General features: G+C 40.9%; 1 protein-coding gene across 5 annotated transcripts in view; it reads left to right on the top strand.

Annotated features, from left to right (window-relative positions):
- STAMBP (STAM binding protein) overlaps nucleotides 1-19231 on the top strand; it is a 33642-nt gene extending 14411 nt beyond the window's left edge. For 3 of the 5 annotated variants that reach the window (XM_057497086.1, XM_057497087.1, XM_036930599.2), the window contains exons 5-10: nucleotides 115-481; nucleotides 2404-2528; nucleotides 3357-3494; nucleotides 8588-8700; nucleotides 9314-9413; nucleotides 10749-11408. In XM_057497086.1, coding sequence (XP_057353069.1) covers nucleotides 115-481; nucleotides 2404-2528; nucleotides 3357-3494; nucleotides 8588-8700; nucleotides 9314-9413; nucleotides 10749-10805 — 900 coding nt within the window. In that variant the 3' untranslated portion in view covers nucleotides 10806-11408. Of the gene's footprint in view, nucleotides 1-114; nucleotides 482-2403; nucleotides 2529-3356; nucleotides 3495-8066; nucleotides 8297-8587; nucleotides 8701-9313; nucleotides 9414-10748; nucleotides 11409-16693 lie in introns of those variants that run through there. The other 2 variants (XR_008995795.1, XR_008995796.1) reach the window with 2 other exon arrangements.
- The last annotated feature ends 5270 nt before the right edge of the window (nucleotides 19232-24501 follow it).

Genomic DNA, 24501 nt, shown 5'->3' with positions numbered 1-24501 from the left:
CAGGCCAGAGCAGAGCACATTTTGGGAAACTTCCCTGTTGGAAAGTCTTGTCCTTGAGACATGAAGCCACCTGACTGTAAAGTAGTCTAACTCCTGTTCTTTCATTTACTATAGAGGAAGGAGGCAGAAGAATTAGCCAGGAATGTGGCCATCCAGCAGGAACTAGAAAAGGAAAGGCAGAGGGTAGCACAACAGAAGCAGCAACAGCTGGAGCAGGAACAATTCCATGCCTTTGAGGAGATGATCCGGAACCAAGAGCTAGAAAAAGAGCGCCTGAAAATCGTGCAGGAGTTTGGGAAGGTGGACCCTGGCCTGAGTGACCCGCTCATCCCTGACTTGGAGAGGCCCTCTCCAGATGTGTTCCCCACACCTCCTGTAGCATCCACACAGCCTTCAGACTGTAATACAGCTGTAAGACCTACCAAGCCACCTGTGGTGGACAGGTCCTTGAAACCTGGAGCGTTAAGCAACTCAGAAAGTAGTGAGTCCATTTGCTTGTATCTTCTTCCATCTTAGCTGCAGCCAAAGAGGGTCATTCTGGGGGATTTAGCCTAAGATAGCCTCTGTGATCCCACCCACTAGGCTCTGGTCACAGAAACCCATTTGATCAATATTGTCATACTGTGTCCTGTCAACACTGGTTATATTATGAAAATGGCCTTTGCTTAACTCATAATCTATTTAGGGCCAGTTTGATTTCTCAAGAGCTAATAATATCCTGGAAAGTCAGACCCTCAGCTGTTAGGGGTTATACAGAGATTTAAAATGTTGAATGGACTAGAGACCATGTTAGTCTTTTATAAAGGAAACTTGAAATTTATAGTATCACTTTGCAATTCAACAACTGACCTTTAAAAATTAAAATAGGGCCTCTGAATTGTGCTTGCTGTGAAAGCATTTCTAATCCTTAAGTACCTTAGTCAAGAGAAATATTGTATGTAGTCAGTAACAATTCAGTCTAGCCATAAAAGCTGTTGACAGTCTTTTTCCTCCTCTCACCAACGATTGGCTATCTGAGCCTCAAAATGATAAGTAAACCTTGATTACTAGAATAGATCTTCTCAGATAGGAATCAGCTTTCAATTAGTCATTTGATGAAGTCAGCTTTGCAGAAGACCCACTTGAAAGTACAGTGGGGGCAAGAGTGCTGAACCCTGAAGCCTGGCTTTTAGGGTTTCTGCCCACGTACTCAGCAGGCTCATCGTTCACTACTGTTTCCTCATACATATTCTGTGCTACAGTTCCCAGACTCTTATGTTCCCAGAACGGTTCCTGGACTGTCTTACCCAAAGAGGTTTGTTAACTTTTGCCTTCAACCTAAAATCTCCTTTCTCTATCTCTGTCTTCCCTTCTTTTAGGTTTTTCCAGATTCCCTTCCCTTTAAGCAGGTTGATTCTCTTCTCAAAACTCCCAGAGCTCTTACCTGTGATGCAGTTGAGATCATTTACCTGAGAGTGTAGTCAATTGTCAGTGACTAAGTATGAACTTCTTGCAGGTTAGGGCTTCATATTTGTGTTTCCTGAGGGCCGAGCACAGTGCCTACTTGGTATGCATTTGGGAAGTGATGACAGAATTGAAGGGCAAGGACCATGCCAAACCTTAATTTAGAATCCCCAGCTACTGTCATTGGACTGCCATGTGACCTCATGGCCCTCGTCTGGCTTGTTACTACCCTACAGTTCAGATCTTGCTGTTGAATGTTCATAAGCAGAGCATCCTTTTTCACTTAAAAATTAAAAAAATGAAATGTGCCTGTGAAGGATGCCCCCTGATTAGCCTCCTGGCTCTGACAGGGCTTCTCCCGGTGGTCAGGGACTGGGTCCATTCTTGGCATTCTCAGCCAGGCCTATGAGCTGCTTTGTTCATTCATGCCTCTTTTGAGGATCAGAATGTGTTTTTTGTTGTTTTGGCATTTTTAACTTTCTTCTAAATGAATAAATTCAGAAGTAAACATTTACCCATATAGTTTTCAGTTACCCAGCATATATTCTGGTGTATTTCTTTGAAAGTAATGCTCTCCAATGTTCTTATCTGAGATAAAACAGATGCTTAAAATGTAAACAAAAGTTCAATTGAATGGGGATGTTATTTTTTTAATCCTTTGTATTAGATTGTGACAGAGAATTCCTGAGTAGCTCAGAAACTTCTAAGTATTAGTTTACCCTTGTCTTAACTTGAATGGTTAAAGCCTCTTCTCTTTTTCTTGAAATAATGTGGCCAGAGGTTGGAGAAGAGATTTTTCAACCCTTGTTCTTCTCTCATTAGGGTGAGATCCCCTGCTCACTGCCTACAGTTGGGGGACCCTGGAGACTTGGCATTGTACTCCCAGGGCTACTAGCTCTGAGGTGCACTTAGGGACACTCTGTTCCGTGGTCTCAGATTTTTCCTCTTTCTCCTTTCCAGCCCCTACCATTGATGGACTGCGCCATGTGGTGGTGCCCGGGAGGCTCTGCCCACAGTTTCTCCAGTTGGCCAGTGCCAACACTGCCCGTGGAGTAGAGACATGTGGGATTCTCTGTGGAAAACTGGTAAACAGCACACGCTTTCCTGAGCTGAGACTGTTTCTTCCCCCTTGGCCTCCTGTGACTCAGAGAAGATATCCAGGGTCAGTTACTCTTTGTGCTGATCCCTCTGCCAAAGGAACCACGGACAGCATAATGCAATGTCACTTTGAATTTGGTGACACTGTATTTGATTGATTTTTCATAATCCCTTAAATTGAACTGATTATTTTAATGCTAATAGAAAGAAATAACAAATTCTAAACTTGGTAAGAAGATTCAGTCATTACTTGTATATCAATTTTTGAGCACCTGCTTTATGATAGGACCAGGAAATATGAAATATATAAAGCACATAGCATGTGTCCAAACTTACACCAAAAGATAAATTGCACGCTGCCTTGTATGTACAGTAAGAGCACTAGGAATTTTGAGGAAGGAAAGATCATTAAATGGAGGCATTTAAAGAATCCATTGCTAACTGCTGAATGAATAAATAAATGAGGTGTAATAGATTTAAACTGTGCCTTAAAGGATGGGAAGAACTTAGAGAAACAGTAAAAGGGAAACTACTGAACAAAGGAAAAGAAATGGTACTATACTCAGAGCTTCTCAAGAATCACAAGTAGGTCTGTTTGGCTACAGCCAGAAATTCCCGCAGAACTCTGGGCATTTGTGGCTTTGCAGAGCGCCCCAAGCCATGCGCATGGGCAGCCGAGGTGGTGAACCACTGAGGTGAGGGATTCAACTTGCAGGAGACTCATTTGCATAGATGTTTCACTTTCCCCTGCTGTGACAGAGTAGGGTTGCATAAGTGCTAGGGAATTGTGACAAGCTCTTTTCTCTTTTTAACAGATGAGGAATGAATTTACCATTACTCACGTTCTTATCCCTAAGCAAAGCGCTGGGTCGGATTATTGCAACACTGAGAACGAAGAAGAACTTTTCCTCATACAGGATCAGCAGGGTCTCATCACACTGGGATGGATTCATGTAAGCAATTCTGAGCTCTTTGAGGGTTAGCCTTCTCTTCCCTCATGACGTTATAAACACAAAGTGAATTGTATCCAGATTATTTAGAAAGCTGTTTCCCCCTCCATTGGATACAGACTTGACTTCCCTAGCATACTTGGCTGCTTGCACTCCAGTATTCATTTTGGGAACTTTTTAAATTTGGGGAGACTTGGAGCTTTTTAAATTTTTTAATCTTTAAAAATGTTATAGTAAATGAAACTTCATTTCATACAGTAAAAATGAACTTGTTTCCCCATGAGTGTGAATGGTGATAGGAAGCTGGCCTAGAATATATGTGGACATTGAGTAGTCAGGCTATGTCTACTTTATACAAATGATGTTCCTAAAAGGTATGTAAATCAAAATATTTTAAGTGAGCCAAGGAAGTTAATTCAGATGTTTGCATTTGGTCTTAAAGCAGCTTACATCTTTAACCTTTATGTAAACCAGAGGGCCACCAATATAGGTGATTTTTAAGTGTCTGCATATCTTATGCAGTCTTCTGGTAATACTCAGGTAAAACATAATTGCACCTTGAGAGATTATTTATTTATTTTTCTTTCTATTCCTTTCCAATTCCTCACTCTCATAAACCAAGCCACTTCATATATTATGTGACAAGGCTACATACATACATACAAGTTGGCTCATTTCTGGATTTAGGAAGCTTACACATACTTGTATGTTAGAATTTGGGAAATCCTGACCTGCGAGGCAGTCCCTTGTGCCTCTGTCCTTTCTTTAGTTCAGTTACATAAATATTTGTTTTCTATTGTGTATTCCTCCATTTTGGTATATGGAACATAGAAAACTTGTTCCTTATCTGCCAGGGAATACAAATTTGAGTAAGATATGATTTTAGAGTAATAGAAGAGATTAGACAAATAGATAAAGTAATAACTCTTCATGTGAGACAGAATATGCCAAGTGCCTCAAGAGGTGCAAACAGAACACTGTGAAATTCAGAGGGAAGGATCACAGCAATATGATTTACTAGAATTTTGACAGGTGGACCAATGGAGAGTTCTGTGTGGAGAAGACATGAGTGGTCCGATGTCCTGGGGTTTACATTTCATGTCAGGAAATAGTAGCTGAGCTTTAACGTGATACATTGGAGTAGTGTTTTGAAGGGTCTTGGGTGGACAGGCAGAATAGTTCTGCTTGTTAGTTAAGTAGAGAATTCTTAAAAGGTTTTTGAGTAAATCAATGATGTGATCGAAGCCATACTTTAGAAGTTTTAACCTAAAGGCAGTTTCAAGGTAGTTGAGTCAGGAAGATGTTTTAAGAAGTTAGTGTGGTGATAAAATTTAATAATGATGAGAGGATGATGGCAGTGCATTTGGGATGGGGATGAGTATAGGATTTCAGAGGATGTGGGAATGAGTAAGAGGATGATGAGTAAAAGTCAGCGATGACAGAGATTTCAGGCCTGACTCGTGGGGGTGGCAATGAGCATCTCATAAGCAAAAATGGGAGGAGAACTTACCTTGCAAGTGAGGCAAATTGTGTGTTCAGTTCTGAGCATATTGAATTTAAAATACTGGTGAGACATCAGTGAAGGTGGTCATCAGGCATTTGAAAATGTGGCTGGAACTTAGGAGCAGGGTCAAGGTGGGAAAGAGATTTGGGAGACCTCTGCAGAGAGCTTGGAAGCCTTGGAATTGGAGGAGAGTGGAGAGCAAGAAGAGTTGACTGGCAGCTTGTGGGTAGGCTACCTAGGAGGATGTAGGGAGTAGTCAGTAATGAAACAAAGAAATGTAAGAGAAGGGTGAGGGTAATGTTAAGGCACAGAAGCCAAAGTAGGAACATTTTAAGAAGAAATTTCAGGATGTTGACCATGTCTGCTGCAGAGAGTTCCAGAATGACAGAGACTTGTATCAGCTTTCTGGATTTGGGAAGGTCATTGGTGACCTCTGTTTCATGGGCTCTAGGCAGTGGTGGGAGTAGCTTATAAGGGTTTAAGAAGTGATGATGGTTGAGGTTGTGGTGATGGTGAAATGTACACTAACTTTAATTTTTTGAGAGCTTAGCTGTAGGGGAAAGGAAAAAAATGGGATAGTGGCTTAAGGAGTAGTCAGTTTGAGAGAATGTTTGATTTATGATTTAGTGTGAAAGGCTTGAGCATGTTTTCTATTTTGATTTTTTTGAAACCTTCTATTTGAAATGTGTGTGTGTGTGTGTGTACATACACACACACACACACTTTAGATACACTTTAATAAAACGTTAAGCAACATCTATGTACACAACCTAGGTCAAAAAATAGAACATTGTCAGAAGCACACTCCCACCCCCGTGCTCCTGCCCAGTCATACTTCCTCCCTGGTACAGGTAATCCCTCTCCTGACTTTTCTGGAAATCCTTTGCTTGCTTTATAATAGTTTTGCAACCTAAATGTGTGTTCCTAAACTGGACAGTTTAGTTTTGCCTGCTTTTGAACTTTATATAAATAGAAGTATATAATATGTATTCTTTTGTGCAGCTTCTTTTGCTCAATATTGTTAAGGTTTGTCTACATTCTTGTGTATGTTAGTTGTCTGAATGTGTTTTTATGCCCAGTGAGCCCATGGGGCATAGTGGAGCCGATGGAGGAGATGTAATGTGAAGGTAGGAAAAGATTAAATCAAAAGGACAAAAAAAAAGGGGGCTCATCTTCATGTGCAGGAGAAAATGCTCATCTCTGAGACAGAATTGAAAGGAAGAGAGAAAGATACAGAGAGATTGTTGATATTATATTTAGAGGGGTTGAAGGAGCTCATTTTAAGCAGTCTGATTTCAACAAGGTTGAAGTCTAAATCCACTACCCAACATGAGGGAGACAGGTGGTTTGGGGAACTGGAGAAGATGGGGCAAGTTTGGAATAATTACTGTTTAAACTTAAGGTGGAACTTAGCCACAAATGAATAAAAGGACCTCTATTATCATTAAGGGCCTATCTAGGAACAATGTTAGAGCCTTAATTGTTAGTATTTCAGCTTTTTTCTCCATATTTCTGTACTATTCCTTCCTAGTTTGGGATTAAAAAGAAACAAAATGCAAACTATAAGGCTTTGCTCAGATCTTAAAATTGGCAAGAAGGGAGAGCGCAAAATCAAATCTTCCTTCTGTACCTTGCCAGCTATAAATCAGGCTCCCTAATCAAAAAGTTTGTATGGTCATGTATTGATCACGAACTATCATTGTGTAACCCTCAACCCAGTATTCAAGGCACTTCTTCACCTTCTCAGCCCTGCCTTAGCTTGTATTGCTCCCCTGTGGCCACTCTTCTCCTGTCCCGATGCTTAGGCTGTCCTCTGCAGACACTCACTCATTTCTGCTCCTTTGGTGTGTTGTTTTCTCTTCATAAAAATGCCTTCCTCTGTCTCCAGCTCGTGGACATAGCTATTTTTTCAAGAAACTCAATTGTGAAGGGAAAGAGAGAGAGAAGGCACAATAGTTAGAGGGGAACAGAAGCGCAAGGCGAGGTTTGTGGATTCAGCTTAAGAGTTACCTATTGAGCCCGTACTATATGTCTCTTAATCATCTTTCTAGCTGACTCAATTTAAGATCAGAGGCCTAGATCAGCTTATGTAGGCCTCATTTGTTCCCAGTTAGAATTCCAAATATGTTGAGAAGAGTTAGGTTCGGTACTTCAGGGAAGCCGGACAGAGTGAAACCAAAGTCACAAAAGAGTCGCCTGCTGTACACTTAACTCCTGCCTCCACTGATTCAGGTCACGAGCTCCTGCCTTCACAGTCTCTAGATGCAAATCAAAGCATAAGTAACAGAGACCATGCTTGCACTGCCTCTTCTCACAATCAGAGGTTGAAAGGTGTTGGCTCAGGCCGTTTGTCCCTAGCAGTCTGTAGGATCATTATTATCAGGTAGAAACTGTTTTTCCCTTGTGGTCACCAAAGTTCTTACCTGTCCCATGAGCATCTGTGTGCAGATTTGCTGTCAGCTCTCAGCTGACACAGTTCTGTCCTGCAGGCCTCTCTCACTGTGAGCTGGTCACAGCTTTCTGTGGAGTGGAGCTTCTCAGCCAAGGCTGCATATGAGATTTCTTTATTGAGCCTTTTGAAAAAAAAAGTCCCCTCTTAGGGCAGATATTTCCATGGGTTGGGTACAGGAGCCTGTGCTTCTGACAAGCTCTTCAAGGAGCTTCATTTTTTGTACAGCAGGTTTGAAAACACTGGTCAATTACACTTACTTTCTGTGCTTTTCTGTCAGTGAAGGTTGGTCTTTTTGAGTCATATTGGGTTTTTCTTTTTCCATTCTTGTTATCTAAGATCGCAGGCCTCTCAGATGCATGTAAGTTGTTCATTTGTTTACAAAGAATGTGCACAATAAAACATTAAGTAATCAAAAATAAATGAGGTACTGCAGGGAAGCCAGACTCATCCCACACAGACTGCCTTCCTCTCCAGTGTTGACCCGCACACTCACTGCTCTTACCAGATGATGTTGCCAGTCAGTAGCCATTGTTTGCTCCCCCAAGTGAATGCATGTTTAGATGGTGCTTTAACTGGTTACTTTCAAATTTTAATATCCTTGTTTTTTCCCCAAAGACAGGGTCCTCTGTGTGATCTAACTACTTGCTGACATCCCAGTGGCCCCCTGCCTGTCATATCCTTGGATCATGTGCTTTAACAACAGGATAGCTTTTGCCCCTTTTGCCTAGGCTCATGCTTGACCTTCTAACACCTGTTGAGAAGAATCATTCTTCTAACTGCTGTTTGTTAAAGTCCTGTTTTCTACCATATTGAAGTGTTGGGCAGCATGTACCGTCTATTCCAGAACGGGTGACTCTTCATCACACAGAGAAAGCTCGTGAGGAGCCAAATAAGTCTTGAGGGTCAACTAGAAATTATGAGCCTTTTCACATACATTAAACTATATTTGTTTACAATGCTGGAAAGGAAATTCATCACTTACGAACTTCAGGTATGCCCCCCATGGCTGCAAATGGCTTTGTACTTGAGAAGGAGATTGTGGCCAGCTGACAGGAACTCTTTGGCTTTACTTTCCTTCATAGTAAAAGGCTTGGCAGTGTTCTCACTGAGGGGATCTCTGACTTTTTTTTCTCTTCTCAGACTCATCCCACACAGACTGCCTTCCTCTCCAGTGTTGACCTGCACACTCACTGCTCTTACCAGATGATGTTGCCAGAGTCAATAGCCATTGTTTGCTCCCCCAAGTTCCAGGAGTAAGTTCAGGTTGTTACAAGGAGATAATGGAGAAAAAACCTTAGAGGAAAAGATCTCTGTTTTTAAGACCTTGTTCTGTATAAAATACGTAGACTGTGATATTGGCTGTTTACTGGGTTTTAGATTGGTGTTAACTGGCTGTTGTAAAGGCTGCTTCTTAAGCCCCATATCCTGATAAACCTATTATGCTTGTTTAAAAAGCACCAAGCAACAATGTAGGTGCTTTTCTAAGAAAAGGGCATAAGAAATTTGAAATGATTGACTTGAAATGTAAGAATTACAAGAGATTGGTGTCAGATTAGAGAATTTCAAAATCAAGCATATTATCTCAGAATGTTAACTTCTTTTTCATTCTTATCCTGTTATTTACTATGCATTCTCCCAGCAAAACTTGTGCGGTGGCAGTGATGAGTCACTCTCTAACTCTGATTCATTCACCAAAGAGACCTATGAGCCAGCATACTTTTGAAACTGCCTCAAAATGAGCTCTGCTCTGTGTGTGTGTGTGTGTGTGTGTGTGTGTGTGTGTGTGTGTGTGTGTGAGTGAGAGAGAGAGTGAGTGAGTGATCAGTGGGACACCTTTGATTCTGAGCCTGCTCTTTCTTATTTTAGAACTGGGTTCTTTAAACTAACTGAACATGGACTGGAGGAGATTTCTTCCTGTCGTCAGAAAGGATTTCATCCACACAGCAAGGATCCACCACTCTTCTGTGTATGTACCTATACAGAAGAAACTGGGGCTGTGCTTCAGGCGGGGAGGACAGTCAGAGCTAATGAGATACATTGTCCTTTCAACCCACAAAGAAGATCAGCTTTCTCATTTACTTTCCACGTCTTCCTAATAAGGATATACATGGGGAGCAGTGTGGGATAAGAATGGATTTGAATCTTAGCTCTGCAATCAAGGACTGTGTGTCTTTGATCAGGCTACTTAACCAGTATGGGCTTCAGGTTTCTCATCTGTAAAGGGGGACGATAGTAATAATAATACCTACTATATAGGATTATTGGGAGGATTAAATGAAATAATGTACAGAAAGTACCTAGTGCATTAGCTGGATTATTAAATCTTAGTGTTTTTCCTTCATCACCATTAGTTGGAAAGTCTACTTCAGTAAAAGATTTCAATTCAGAGGAAAACAAGCCACTTAAAATAGGTCAAGTATATTTATTCTGGAATTTTATTTAGAGAATAAGGATTTTTATGACCTTAGAAAGCTTTCTCCATAAATTGTATTCTGTGAATAAAGTTTCCATTTCTGGCAGTGTGTTTCAGTTTGCCCCTCAAATCTCATGTGAAAGCATTGCTTCAGTCCATGCTGGCCATGGAATGATTATTTCTGTGGTTCACTGAAAAGTGACCAGTATGGAAAAGGGACTGAGAAGAGGAACTGAGGGTGTTTAGAAGAGAAACCCCAGGGAGGCTCTGAGAACTGACTCTAAGTATTAGAAGAATTGTATAAAAAGATATTGTGTGTATTTCATATGACTCCCAGAACTAAAATTAAGACCTCATGGAATGACAGTTTTCAGCTAAGTATAAGAAAGAACTTTCTGACAGATCTATTCAAAAAGGTTAGCCTGCCTTGGAATGTAATAAATGTCTAGGTTCCAGGATGTTGAAACAGAGGCTGCACAATTCCAGAAAAGTGCCTGGGTTTTCAGTTCTAAAGACCCATTCTGCATGCCAAAATTAGGCATTCCCCTTGTGAGGGTAGGTGTATGTTATTGTTGGGTAGACATAATAGTTCAAAAAACTGCAATTAAGTCAGCAATTCTTTTAAATAAATGCACATTTTATTAATGACTCTATAATATACATACATTTGAAAAATAAATGGAGATATGTGGGTCCATGTTGATTCAGGCTACAGGTAGGGATTGGTAGAAGTAATGATACCCAGAGCCTTTACAATAACTGCCGTAAGTAGTTGTCTGACTTCCAGAGTGGGAAACACTAGCCCGAGCATTTTAAGTAGAGAGTTTTAAAAAATGACTTTTCAGAATTTTCCAGGACTCTCCCTTTCTTTCTTTTTCCCTATTGCAGAGCTGTAACCACGTGACTGTTGTGGACAGAGGAGTGACCATCACAGACCTTCGATGAGAGTTTGGCTCAATCACCCTTCCAAGAACTATAAAACCATTCCAGTATACTGTAACCCCTTAATTTAAACTCTCCAGAAAGCTCTAGAAGCTTTTGCAGACAATAGAAAGTGAGTATCACCTGGGGAAGAATTGATTTTCTGTTTGTGGTTCGAAAAGAAATAATTAAATATGTATTTTAGGCAGGTCTGGAAAATAGCACAATCATGCTAAAGCAACTTTTCAGTCAGCCTGTAACTAAAAAATTAAGTTGAAAGAATGGTATAATGAACACTCATATATCCTTTGTTCTGATTCACCAATTGTTAACATTTTTTCCCTCTCAGCTATCCTTCTAATTTGTTGGTAGTTTGTTTATTATTTACCTTTGGACTAATTAAGGGCATCTATGCAGAAATTTGGAAGCCATTTAGAAAATCTTTAGGTTTTCCTGTGGTTTATGACAATATTAATGAAGCTTATTACAAGGGTGAGGGACAGCTCACTATGTCTGACCAGATGGTCAGGTTTGAAAACCCTGAAAAATGATTTTATCAGAAATTATTGTTATTTAACAAATATTTCAGGATATTTTTTCTTCTACAATAAAATAACAAGTAACTTATTCTTTTTTTTTTTTCTTCCTGGTGCTATAGAGTGATCTGTTGATCAAGCATTGTCTAAACAGGCTAACTCAAAAGGTCTGATTGTTTGGGGGAAGGTGAGGGGAAGATGGAATTTGAGATGACATGGAAGGTGTGTCCCAATTCCCTTTTAATTGTTGAGTTATTTTGTCTGCCTGCTGCCCTCTCCCAGTGTTCTATCTCAAGTCATCTGTTCTTTTGCTTCTATCTCAAGTGGGTCATCCTATTCACTTCCTCCTTAGGGCCTGAAAGCTTTCAGCTGAAGATAATAGAACCTTTATTTGGAGTGTCCGGTGACACTCCAAATAAACAATTACATTCCCATGCCACCCAACCATACCAATTTTATTGTGTTGACTATCTTTTTCTGACTTAGGCAACATCTAGGAAGGTGTTTGAAGCTGCAATTGATTCTGTATTTTTCTTTCAGTGAGCTGAGCCTAGTGTTTTAAGGTGGCCTGGAAATAATGGCATTGTATGGGAGGCCTCAGGTGAGGGCGGGAGAGTAAATACCTCGAATAAAAGAAGAATGATCTCTTTTTATATCAGAATTCTGTGGGAAAAAGTCTGCAGATGTATGATGTTTTGCTTCATGTTAAAATCTTGTGTCCTAAATATGTTCAGTCTTTACCACTTAGGGTAGCAGTCCTCGGAGCACTTGAACCTGAAAGAGCCAAGTCTCTCTGTTCTTGTCCTTCTCTTAGGTTTTCAACTTCCAAGATACCAGGAATTCTTTCTTCTGCAGTTTTGGTATAGGTGAAAATGTGAGGCCAAGTGGGTCTGGACCAGAGATGAGTGCCTCTCCTGTCACTGCCTGCTATCCCTGCTGTGGCCCCAGAGGTGCCTGGATTATTCTCCTTTGCCCTAACAGTCCTACAAGGGCCCAGTCCTGTACCTTCCAGGAAATTCATCTTACTTTCCATCCTCAGGGCTACTGTTGAGTTTAAGGTTTTATTACCCCTTACTTGGACCATTGCAGTAGACTTTTACCAGATCTCTCTCTCTCTTTTTCAGTATTTCTTGACTCCAGTCTGTTCTGTCCAGTACAGTCAGGAGAAGCTGCCCATATTAAAACCATTCTCATGCTTCCTGCTCAAAAACTACAGTAGCTTTCCATTGCCCAAAACCTAAATTGAACCTTTATTCAGAACTTTCTGCATATGGCCACATAAAGTTCTTGCTCCTGGCTACCCATTCAAATACTGGGGAAATATTTTTTTAAAAAACTGATAATTGTGTTCCACCCTACACCAGTGAAATCTGAATCTCTAGGATGGGGCCCTAGACATTGTTTTTGACTTTGTCTCTAAAGCTGGGAGAATTCTCACGTGCAGCCAAGGTTGAAAATTACTGCACCACTCATTTATATCTAAAAATTGTGAGCTCTCTTCCCAATCCCTGCATACCAAAGACATTCAGTAAATGCCTATTGAGCCAAAGTGAATTTAATGTATGGTATATTGCAACCACACCAAGTGGCCACATTTTCTTGCTTCTACACCTTTGCACCAGAAATCTCAGTGGCTGCATGGGAGCAGGAAATCAGTCTGCCAGTCTGCACATGTCATCTTTTCACCTGCCATAGTGGCACTTTGCACAGGGTCATTTCAGTGTCTCTCTCTTCACCCTACCTCTATGGGAGAGTGGTGCTGTGGAGCTGGCCCACAAGGAAGTAGGGAGACTTGGGAGGACAGAGGGAGAGAAAAGGAAAGGACAAAGGGAATATTGCGAATAAACAGGAATCAGACCATGAAACCTGAGGAAAGCAGCTTATATTGAAAGGTAAAGAGACTGACTCCTGGGCTCCTGAAAGCCTTCCTGCTCTTGCAAGCCACACAAGTACCATGCTTACTGGTGGGGCTGAGTGGGAGAGAGGCAGTGTCTGGTTGCACCCTGGCTGGCATCAGTGGCACAGACCCTCCCAAGTGCCTTGGGCCAGGTGCAGAGAGACTCTGGGGAAGCTGCCTTGCTGGGGACTTGGGTAGTGCTGAATTTTCTCAGATGATCTTGTACTCCTAGCTAAATGCCACCAAAGAGGAAGAAGAAACCACTTAAGCCTTTGCAATGCTGTCCCTGGTACCAGACACCTTAGAAGGCAGTGTGGGGAGAAGCAGTTCCGTGGGACTAGTCTGGTGGACGTCTGTTGTTCAAGAGGCAAAGGTTCCAACCTTCGTTTTGGCACCCCAGAATTGATAGTCATAATGCCTATCCCTTTTGACTGTTGATCACTTCTGGGTTTTAGTTACCCCAGTGGAAGAAATTACACATGTGGGGGTTAAGTGGAATAAAGACTACTGAGAGCAAAGCTTTAATGGTGTGAAGACTCCATGAGTCCTGCAACTTATGTCAGTTTCACATGGATTTTGAGAACAGTTTTAGGACCAGACCAGATGTTGTTTGCTAGAAAAGTTTGTATGTGGTATTGTGCCTCCCAACCCCTCCTCCCTGGTAACTTAGTGTTTTAACCGTACCTGGGTTAGGAGGCCGGTTTGTCCAAGGATTTTTCAAGCCTCTGAGCCCAGAACAGAATTTCTGGGTCAAGGCTTGTTTCTTTTTGTGAGCAGCTTTGCCTGGGCACAGAGAGGGCCTGTTTGGATTATGAGCACTGGAACACCACTCTGAAGAGGAAGTGCCAGTGAACATTTAAGACTTTGCTTCTAGGCCAGCTTTTCATTCACCAGCAAATCACTTAACTTAAAGTCTGTAAAATGCAGTCAGTCTAATAATGCTTACCTCAGATGAGAACAGAACAAAATCTATAAATAACAGAGAGTTGTAAGATGCCATAAAGATGTAAGGTACTTGTTATTTGTGTCTCTCAAAATGTGAGAAGTAAGGTGCCATTGCTTCCCCTACTAGATCTCTATCCCATCCAACTTCCAGCTACAGGACTCCTTGGGCAGATCCACATTCTTTATCACTAGCTGGGCCTCAGCTCCAAATATCTTGTCTGGTCTGTCCTGATTTTCTGAGCTGGAAAACTGAGAACCTCAAGAACCAGAAGAAGCATCCCAAATTTTTACCCATTTTCCCTAAGACCTCTAGCAGAACCAGGACCTAAAGAGATGCACCATGTCTTTTATGCCTTGGTTCCATCCCTTCTTATTTGAACCTCCCACTTTTGTCCTTCCAACTATTTACTGAGACAGAAGAAAACTTTGATCCTTTTCATAGATGTCTTTTACTCCTCAATCCAGAGTTGAATTTTTTGTTAACTTTAGTCTACTTGGGGTTAGAAGCAGGGCCTTATGCTTTTAGGATGTGTCCAGTATCATTCACTATGTCTGTTAGATCCAGAATCCAGCCCTGTTAACACTGCATAACTATGGGCACTTGTGTCCTTTGGTGATCAAATCTGCTTCCCGTAGGTTTTGGTTCAAATTCTGCCTCCTCTCAGGTCTTCTCTCACTGGTAAATTCGTTCCAAGGGCTTTCTCATTGAACTCCAGTGACACTTACAGTATGTTTCCCACAATTTGATTTGTGATTTTTTTTTTGGTTGTTTTGCAGTGTTTTTTAGTTCTCTTTTCATGTGAGTCATGTCTCTGTATAAACTCTGAAAGGATAGGGGCCATGCTTGCATTCTAGCACTGTACTGGGTGTCTTTCAGCCAGCATGGTACTTCCTTACTTTCTTTTGCTTAGCCCTTTCTTGAAATAGTGTCCTTGGTGTTGAATTGTGTGTTAGGAAGCCAGCTAAACCTGTGACCTACCCTTTCGAAGCTTTGTCTCCATGCTGTGGGAAACTATCTTAACACTTTCACTCAGACGTCATATCTTGACCTGCACTGCTACCCCAGTGTCACCTTGTGCAAAGGCCATAATGCAAGCAAGAACTCTCATCAGAAGGAGCCAGCAGTTGAGTCCTCCTTCCAGCTGCCAGGATAGGTGGTTGTCCTGCCCAACAGGCTATGTAATTGGTGGTCAAGGGATGATGTGCCTGCAATGAAGGCTAAAGGTGGAGAGGGTCAGAGAGGTAGGAGACCAGAAGATCATGACACCACTCTCTTGGCACAGAAACCAAGAAAGGCAACAGTTTAAACAAGGGGAGGTAAGTGGTGCCAAGTGGCTCTGGAGAGGTTTTCTGGGCTAAGGACCAACATGAATCCATGGGAGCTGGTAGTTAGCATGGTTTCTTCCCTGACAACCCCATCTAAACCACCTCCAACCCCATCTTTCTGCCACATCTCCTTTACTGTGTGAATAGCACAGTCATTAGGTGAAATCCTCCTGTTTGCTTATTTTTAGCTTATGTATCTAAAGTAAGTTCCTTGAAAACAGCAACTTTGCCTTGTTTATCCATGTATTCCCAGCTCCCAGTTTTTCATTCTTAATATAAAGACAATGTTTTTAGGGATAAGTAGATCCATTCTAACTACTATTATCTAACACTGTCCTGAAAGGATAATCCAACCTAAGTAATGAAGCAGAATAAAGAGTTTACTATTGGAAAGGAGACAGAGATTTTGTCTGCAAACCAAGTATCTACCTAGAATTCTGGAGATAGTCAATCCTGAACAACAGTTAGACCTAGTAAGAGAGCAGCAAGGTTGTCCACTAAAAGATAGATATGAAACTTACAAAATAGCTTTCTAGTCCAAGTAATAACCAGTTGTGACCAGGGGGAAAAATCTCTTGCACTCCAGCAACCAAAGCTATAAAATACCTTGGAACAGAATTAACAGTAAATATGTAAGACCTGTAGGAAGAAAACTATTAAGCTTTACAGAAGAACATGAAGAAAATAAATTGAAAGACAGATACACTATATTCTATGAGAGGAAGACTTAATGTTTTAAAGTTGTTACTTCTTTAATTATTCTACAAATTTAAATGAAAGTCTTCAAAAATCTCATTTTTTTAACTTAGATTATGCTAAAATTAATCTGGAATAAGTAAAATAACTTTCTAAAAATTAAAAGAGAATGTTGGCAGAAATGTTATTACTAGGTAACTCTTATTACAACCTGTTAAAATAATACCATGCTGGTGGCAGACTAGATTAAAAATTAGCAAACTTTATTGTTGAAGAAGTTAAGACTTAAAGAGATGAAGCTGCCAAAGGCCACGGAACTCTAAATGAGCAGTGCCAGACTTCCAAACCCATACTCTTAACAATCAGGCAACGCTGCCCTCCTGAAATACACATAGATAGATACAGTCATAAAGACTATTACAAAATGTTAGTATTAGTTTTCTGTAGATGATGGAATTAAGGCATGATTGTGCTTCTTTTTCCCCTCTATACCTTTTTGAATTTCCAAATAGTCTACAGAGAAAGTGTATTGCTTTTATAATTGGACAAAAAGGACAATGCCTGCTATTTTCAGAAACCAAAGTTCCACTGCTCCTTCAATGTGGGAATCCAGCCAAGTTCTTATTCTTGGACAGCATCACTGAGAGGGCCTTGGGAATGCTCTTGGGCGCAGCAGCAGAGGCATGTCATATATGGAAACCTTCCATGAGGATGACCTCACCACTGGAACCCATTCAGCATAAACCTTGCCTACAAGAGCTAGCAGAGATCTTTGAACAAAACCTGGAGGATGGAGAGCCAAGAAAGAACTGACCTAAAGAAGAGAACCTCTAGGCTTATGGTCTAGAATACCCACCTGGGCTTAGTAGGTCTCCCCTGTGATCAGTTCCTAGGGAAGGATTACTTTTCCCAACCTCACTCCCATCCAAAAAAGAATTTCCACAATGGCCCATGGGTTGTTTGTTTTTTTCCCAGGCCTGAATGAGAACATATGATGTTACTTGTGCTGGACAAATAGTAACGGGTTATTAGTGGGTGACAGAAGTGGAAACATCACCTAGACTAAAGGAAGGAAGACTATTCTTAGATATTCCTCAGTCATTCCCTGTAGTTAGCTTCCCAATCCCTAGCAGTCTCCTTTCTTCACCTCACTTTGCCTTAAAAAAGCCAGTGGCACATCAGACCAAAGACAAGTCCATCAAAATATGGTCTGTACTGGCCCCATTGCTGTACACCCTGAACAGCACTTGACACCCCTGTTTGCCATGCGTAAACATCTGCATCTAGAATTTCTCTCACCCAGCCTTGTGTTCTACACCTTTACCATGACTCTGGAGTTTTAAATTATTTATAATTGAATCATGGTAGACTCAGGATAAGTTTACACAAATATTTGAGTTCCCAGTCCCAGTGTTCCTTTGTAAGCACAAGGCCTCTGATTATGGCCTTGTGAGTTCAGTGTGGCCTAGAAAGAGACCACATAACAACAGAATCCTGTTTGGGTTTGAATTCTTTTAATTGCACTGAAAGAAAACTCAGTTCTCACTGGTGTTCAGGTACAGCTGAATCCACTGCCCATTGTCATCAAGACTAATTTTGTCTTCCTCTCTTGGCTCCTATATGCAGGATTTGTTCATTTAATTAGGTTTTCCCAGTGTGGTAGCTTTGACAGTTCATAGGTTTGTATCCTATTGTCTTGGTAAATCCAACAAGAGAAAGAGAACTTCTGTGTCCAACAGTTGCCATGAATGTCCCGGAATGGAGTCACTGGGTCATGACATTGGTCATGACTATTCTAGGACCAGTCACTATGGCCAGTGTGATAGAATGCTCTGATTGGACAGGCCTGGATCATGTACCTACACCTCATCTGACCCACATGCACTGAAAGTGGGGAAGCATTCATTTAAAAAAAAAAAAAATGATAGCATCAATAGTAGAAGGGGGAATGGATGCTGAGCCAGCAAAAGAAATAGATGTCTACAATAGATGCCTTGGAGAAAAAGCTAGGGCCTGCTGTCACCACCATGGGTAGTATGACCCAAAATGAGCAAGCTAATAAAATATAAATGGGAGCACCAAGTGCTATTGGCAATAATAGCACCTGAACTATGGGGTTGTGACCCTTTCACTTCCAAAGTGGTGGGTCATATATCCAGCCAGGCCCTTGGGTCATTCATGTAATTTGCATTTATTGAGCACCTTCTGTATAGAGCTCTGTTCAAAGAACACAGGGTAAATGCTGTGCTCTGTCTTCAAGGAGCAAACAGTGAAGTAAGATAAAGGAGTCATACTCCCATGAAATCCACAAGAGCAGTTTCTTCATAACTGATGAGTGTATACAGGATAAGCACCAACTTTATGCCTAAGTGTTGAGGTTACCCAAGCAAGGGAGAAATGAATGTTTTCATTTTACTTATACTCCACTTTTATAACAATCTCTTTATTTATAGTTATAATTTATTTGTACTACATTTTAAATTCTTTCAACAAATATTTACTGTATGCCCTAAGCACCAAGCCCCATGGTAGACTCTAGATACCTAGTAGAAATGTTTTCCAGGGTATGTGAAATATTACAAGGAGAAAACATATTGAATGTGTGGCGGCAAATGAATATAGAATACAAGGATGCAGCAAAGTGGATCCAGTAATAAAGCAAAAACTGTACACCATGATCACTTATACTCCTATGGATAGGCTATATGATGTGTGATGTCATAATATAAACATTTGTATAATAAACCCAAATAGCACATGGAGGGTTCTGTTTTTCCATATAAAAGATGGCCTCTCACTAAAGCACACTTATATATTAATTCTACTGGAACTCAGATGGGTACAGGGGGTGGGGGCCATATTCAGCTCAGATAGCTAGCTGTCTGCTTATCTGTCTTAACCTAAGAGTGTATCATGTCATATCTGAGAGTTCAGATAGACTGGGTGGATTTTAAACAACTCCAAGTTTCTCTTGGTGATACTTTAATAAATATTTAGGGACAATGAATTTGGAATTGTAATCTTTGACAAGTGCCTGGGTGCAGCTGCCATTCTTTGTTGCTGGCTGTGTAAGACCCGAGGCTCTTGAGTTTTGAACTGCTTCTTTTTTGTTTTAACAGACCTGACCAAGGTTTAATAAGAGAGCCCACTTTATAGTAGAAAAGGAACTTGCAGTAACTACAAATGGTTTCTGCACAAGTAAATTTGTAGAACCAAAGTTTGGACACTGTGTTGCCTCTTTATTTATGACTTTCAGAATACCTACGTAGGTAATAACTTTAATGTTAGATATTTTGATCTGTAGCCCCTTTTTCTGTCCATAATTAGCTAGCAGGATCTGTTGTATATACAGACCATTCCTTGTCCCGGAAGATGAAGCCCTTTCATCAGAGCAAACAAGAATATCTCCCTTTTTTTTATAGCAAGGGACTGTGCAACCAACTCATCCAAAGATAGCATAAGTTGTTTTTTTTTTTTTTAATGAGTGGAAAAGTACTGGTGTCAGAACTCAGCCCTCAGGAAAGCTGTTCTGCTTGCTTTGGGCCTGTGAAGTGGAATAGCAGTGTTCGATCAATTCACCTGTGGCCCAGACTGAGGAAAGGTCAATAAACGTTGCGGACAATTTGATACTATTCTTGCCACTGTAGGGCAAAAAATGGTGGTGACCTGTGGTGGAATTGTTGTATAAAGCCCATCTGTTCCTTATGTCAAATGCTGATCTGAGAATACTGGATTTGCACGTGTTTAGGAGCTGGCATAGTATTTGGGTAGAGTGACCAATAAACAGTTGAGTTAGGGAGGCACAGGTTGTTCTTATTCAAGAAAGATAAACTGGACTCTGAAAAGCTAAACAGAGCTAAGTCCAAAGAGGGAGAAAGAAAGAATAAATGCAATCAATAAATAGAACCAGTGATGGGAGCCCACCATTCAGGAGAAGCATTGATAACTCCAGAAGCAAAAAAGTCTCCCATGGGTGCCTTATTTCACTCAAGTTTTAAAATTTGGTAGTGAAGGACCATAACTGGCCTCTAGTCAGACACTGGCTTCATAATTATAAGAATTGGGGCAGTTGACCTTGCTTTGTGAGAGCTGGTGGAAGTGAACTTGCAAAATGTTATTCAGCATTTGGTCCCACACAAACTCACTCTCTAGGATTAACAGCTCAAAGTCTACCCTTGTTGCCAGATTCCATTCTCACTACAAGGTGTTAACTGAAGTATTTTTAAGACAGTGAAAGATGTATTCTAAATTTTAACTCTTCCTGAGGTCCTGAGTGGACTCTCCTGTTTTTTTTCACAGCTTCTTCATTTGACTTGTTAAAGGTTATTTTGAGTTCCTAAACCAAATGTAGGAAAAGGAGAACCTACATTTTCAGTAACATTTTAAAATTAGGACTAATTCCAAATTATTTGCATTGTTGTTAGGGGAGAACCTCACATGCAGAAACTACAACTGATGCTTCTGATAGTTCTTAGCTAATACCAAGTTGCAAGTGTATTTCTTCCAAAAGCAGTAGGGGTAGATGTGACGGTGAGGTTAGGAGCTGGACTGACCTGGGGTGGATGCCTGGCTTCCTCACATAACTGGCTGTGTCACTTTGGTAAGTGCCTCATCCTCCGCAGCTTCAGAGCCCTCAGTTATATAAAGTATGAGCAGTACTAAATAGGAGAATGCATACACGGGGCTTAGTATAATTTGTAGCATGTAGATAATAAATGGCAGCTATCTATAACAACAGTAGTAATAATAAGGCCTAAGGCTGGTAGTTTGCTCCAAATCACTCTGTGGGGACTCTAGTCTCACAGGGGGATACCCTTGGCCTTTCCTAGAGGATGGGCAGAGAATTCTAACAGCCAAGGTTCAGCTGAGTGCCTATATGCTGAAACTTTTCCCAAGGGAACCACAGCCCTTAATCACAAAATGGTGGGGCTGAGGGGCTACTTTCACTTAAAAGCCACTCTTCTGGGTGGGCAGGCCTGAATGTCAGAGCTTGACTTTTTAAAGACCCATACAACAGGAGGCTGTCGACTTTTTAGTTGCTTTTAAAGGCTTCCAGTCCTCCTGTGCTCATTGCAGTCCCCAGCTCCTGTCTCCTGGGATGAGGATAGGAACCTGGGGCACCACATCCCAAGGCTTGATGGGAAGGATAAGGGTTGGGGTGGGGGCAGCAACTGCCTGATAGTAAGGGAAGGAGTGGGCCCAGGCCAGCCAAGGCTTGGGACACGTAGAAAGTGGAGAGGGGTGTAGTCTATTCTAGCTCCTTCAGAGGTGGGGCCATCCCTGAGGGATAAAGGAAAGAAACATGTCTTTTTACTTAGCTGGCTGGTAGGTGTTAGAGTTCTCCCCTTTGGCGGTCACTTCTCCATGTAGCACTGACTGTCCAAATGCTGGCTTTCCCATTCAGTCTGTGGGGTTTCCTGTGGGTCCTGTGCAAACTGTCCCCCCACCTCCCCAGCTGCACACTTCCTTGATACAGGAGGTCAGTTCACACACTTTGATCCTCCCTTATCCCCACTCCCTCTAGAGTATACCCACAGCTTTTGTCTTGGGTGGGGTATTGGCAAGAAGGCTCAAGCCCAACCCTTCCTTGTGCCCTTTGGACCTGAGAGGATACAGCAAGTGGGGGTTCAGTCTCTCCATAGACTTCCCCACTGTTTGCCCTGTGTCTTACTGCCTTCCCCTCATCCCCTCAGGTGCACTTGGGGTACATCAGTGCAGCTGCTGCACCAGCAGACCCCCAAGGAAAACAAGAATTATTGTGGGCACCTGGATCCTCCAGATTGTCCTCTTGGAATCCTTCCTTACTTGGTAAGGGATGCAAGCCTCCCCTCCCCACAGATAAAGGAGAGTATCCCCTCGCACCACACTGTTCTTCCCACAGGGTGTGGACCCCGACTGGGAAGGTGCAGCCTCCTCTCTACAGCTTTCCCACGTAGACCCAGGGTGTAAGGACACCTGGAAGTAAGGTGGTTAGGCTGCCTCAGTAAGGCCTGGGGGAGGTGCTGCTCCATTTGGGGCCATCTCCTAGTGCCTATTGTTTGCATTTGGGGCCATAGTGAATTTCAGGGAAATAGATACTCAACATTCTGTACGGAGTTAATGATTTCATCCTGTTGTTCAAATCTTCTGTATCCTTGCTGATGTTGTTGTCTCTTTGTTCTATCAGTTACCGGGAAAGTTGTGTTAAAATCTCCCAATATGATTGCAAATATATCTGTTTCTGCTTTTTGTTTAGTCAATTTTTGTTCTTTCCCCACCCTGCCCCCACCACCTCTGTCTCTCTCTCTCTCTCTCTCTCACTCTCTTACTAGGTGTATACAAATATGGAATTATTATATCCAGTAGTGGACTGGCCTGTTGATATTATAAAATGTTTATTTATCTGTAGGACTGTTCCTTGCCTTAAAACCTACTTTGTCTGATGTTGGTATCTTTCTTTTGCTTAGTGCCTCCAACTTTTGGTTTTACTGACTCCTACATTCAAGGCATCTCTCTTATAAGCAAGTATATTGTTCATTTAGTATCATCAAATATCCAAACAATCTTTATCTTTAAATAGATATTTAAATATTTACTTGATTTAAATTTAATGTAATTACTAAATATTTGGATATAAGGTCACCTACCACCTTACAATTTGTTTTCTATTTTTCCCACCTGTTTTATCATTCTTTTCTCTCCTTTCTTGATTTCTTTTGGATTAATGGAGTATTTTTAATTATTCTAGCTGTTTCCTCCTTTATTAGCTTATTAGTCATGCATTCTTTTTCTTTTAGAGATTACCCCAGATATTATAACAATCATCCTTGACTTATTAATATTTCATGCAAAATGGTAACTTTGCTTCTTCCAAGATAATGCAAGGAACTTAAAACACTTTAACTCCGTTTATCCCCCTCCTGACTTGTGTTGTCGTGCATTATAACTCTATATGTTTTTTAAACTCCACAAGACCTTATTACTTTTGTTTTGTATGCTAATATTCATGCAGATTTATGCAATACTAACCCTTTTAATTGATCTTTATTCCTTCCTGTATCTTTGTGTTTTCTACTGTGAGCATTTTCCTTCTGCCTGAGGAGTTCTTCTTAAGGCAAGTCAGCTGGATGACTTGTCAGAGTGTGAGCTTCTCTAAAAATGTCTTTATTTTGTCTTCATTTTTCAGGATATTTTCACAGAGTGTATAATTATAAATTGCATCTATTTTTATTCAGCATTTTAAAGATGTCATTCCATTGTGAAAAGTCAGCTGTAAGTCTTATTGCTGTTCACTCATAACATATGTTCCCCCAGTTGCTTTAAAATTCTCTTAGTTCCTTCACATACCATGCTTCTACTATGATGTACCTAGGAATTATTTTCTTTGTATTTATCCTTTTCAGATACAGAGTACTTCTTGAATCTGTAACTTAATGTCTTTTATCAGTTTGGAAATTTCTTGGCCATTATGTTTCACATATTTTTTCTGTCCCATTCTTTCTCTCTTCTCTTTCTGTTATTGCAATTACATGTATGTTAGACCTTTTCACCATATTCCAAATTTCTTTTTGTATTTTCATATTATTCCAAAAGATCATCTGTAGTGTGCTTGCTTTTTTCTCTTTCCATCCTATCTCCTTGTATTCCTGAAAAAAATTTTAATTGAATGCCAGGTAGTGTAGACAACAATTTGTAGAGTCTCTTAATAGTATTATCTTCCTCTAAAAAGGATTTACTCTAGATTTTGGCAGGTAATTAGAGATCACCTTATTCCAATCTGGCACTGAACTAATTTGAAGATGTGTTCAGTCTTTTTAAGTCCTGGTCTGTTTCTAGACTTACTCCCTAAAGCATAGTTTTTAAGCAACCTGTATTAGTCAGTGTCAAGAGAAATAGAACCAATGGAGTGTGTATGTGTATGTGTATGTGTTTACAGCCAGCAGGCTGGAGCCCAGGAAAGAACTGCAATTCATATCCAAAGGTGGCGTGCTGGAAGAATTCCTTCTTCTCGCAGGAAGATAGTCTTTTCTATTAAGGCCATCTGCTGATTGGATGAGACCCACCCATATTATACAGGATAATCTGCCTTACTCAAAGTCTACTGATTTAAATGTTGATCTCATCTAAAAAATACCTTCACAGAAATACCTAAATTATTGTTTGACCAAATATCTGGGTATAATAGCTTAGCCAAGTTGACACATAAAGTTCACATCACAGGTCCCAATGAAAAGCCTGGAGTGTTTGACAGCGCCTCCTCCATAGTGAGCTCTGAGCTCCAGGAATTTTCTCCCTGGCCCCATAATTCTGCCAAAAGTGCTAATAAGCTTCTCAGTCTCTT

This window comes from Manis pentadactyla, chromosome 2 (assembly GCF_030020395.1).
Source record: "Manis pentadactyla isolate mManPen7 chromosome 2, mManPen7.hap1, whole genome shotgun sequence".
NCBI lineage: Eukaryota > Metazoa > Chordata > Mammalia > Pholidota > Manidae > Manis > Manis pentadactyla.
Note: the sequence above shows the minus strand (reverse complement) of the source record. Positions and strands in the feature narration are given on the sequence as shown.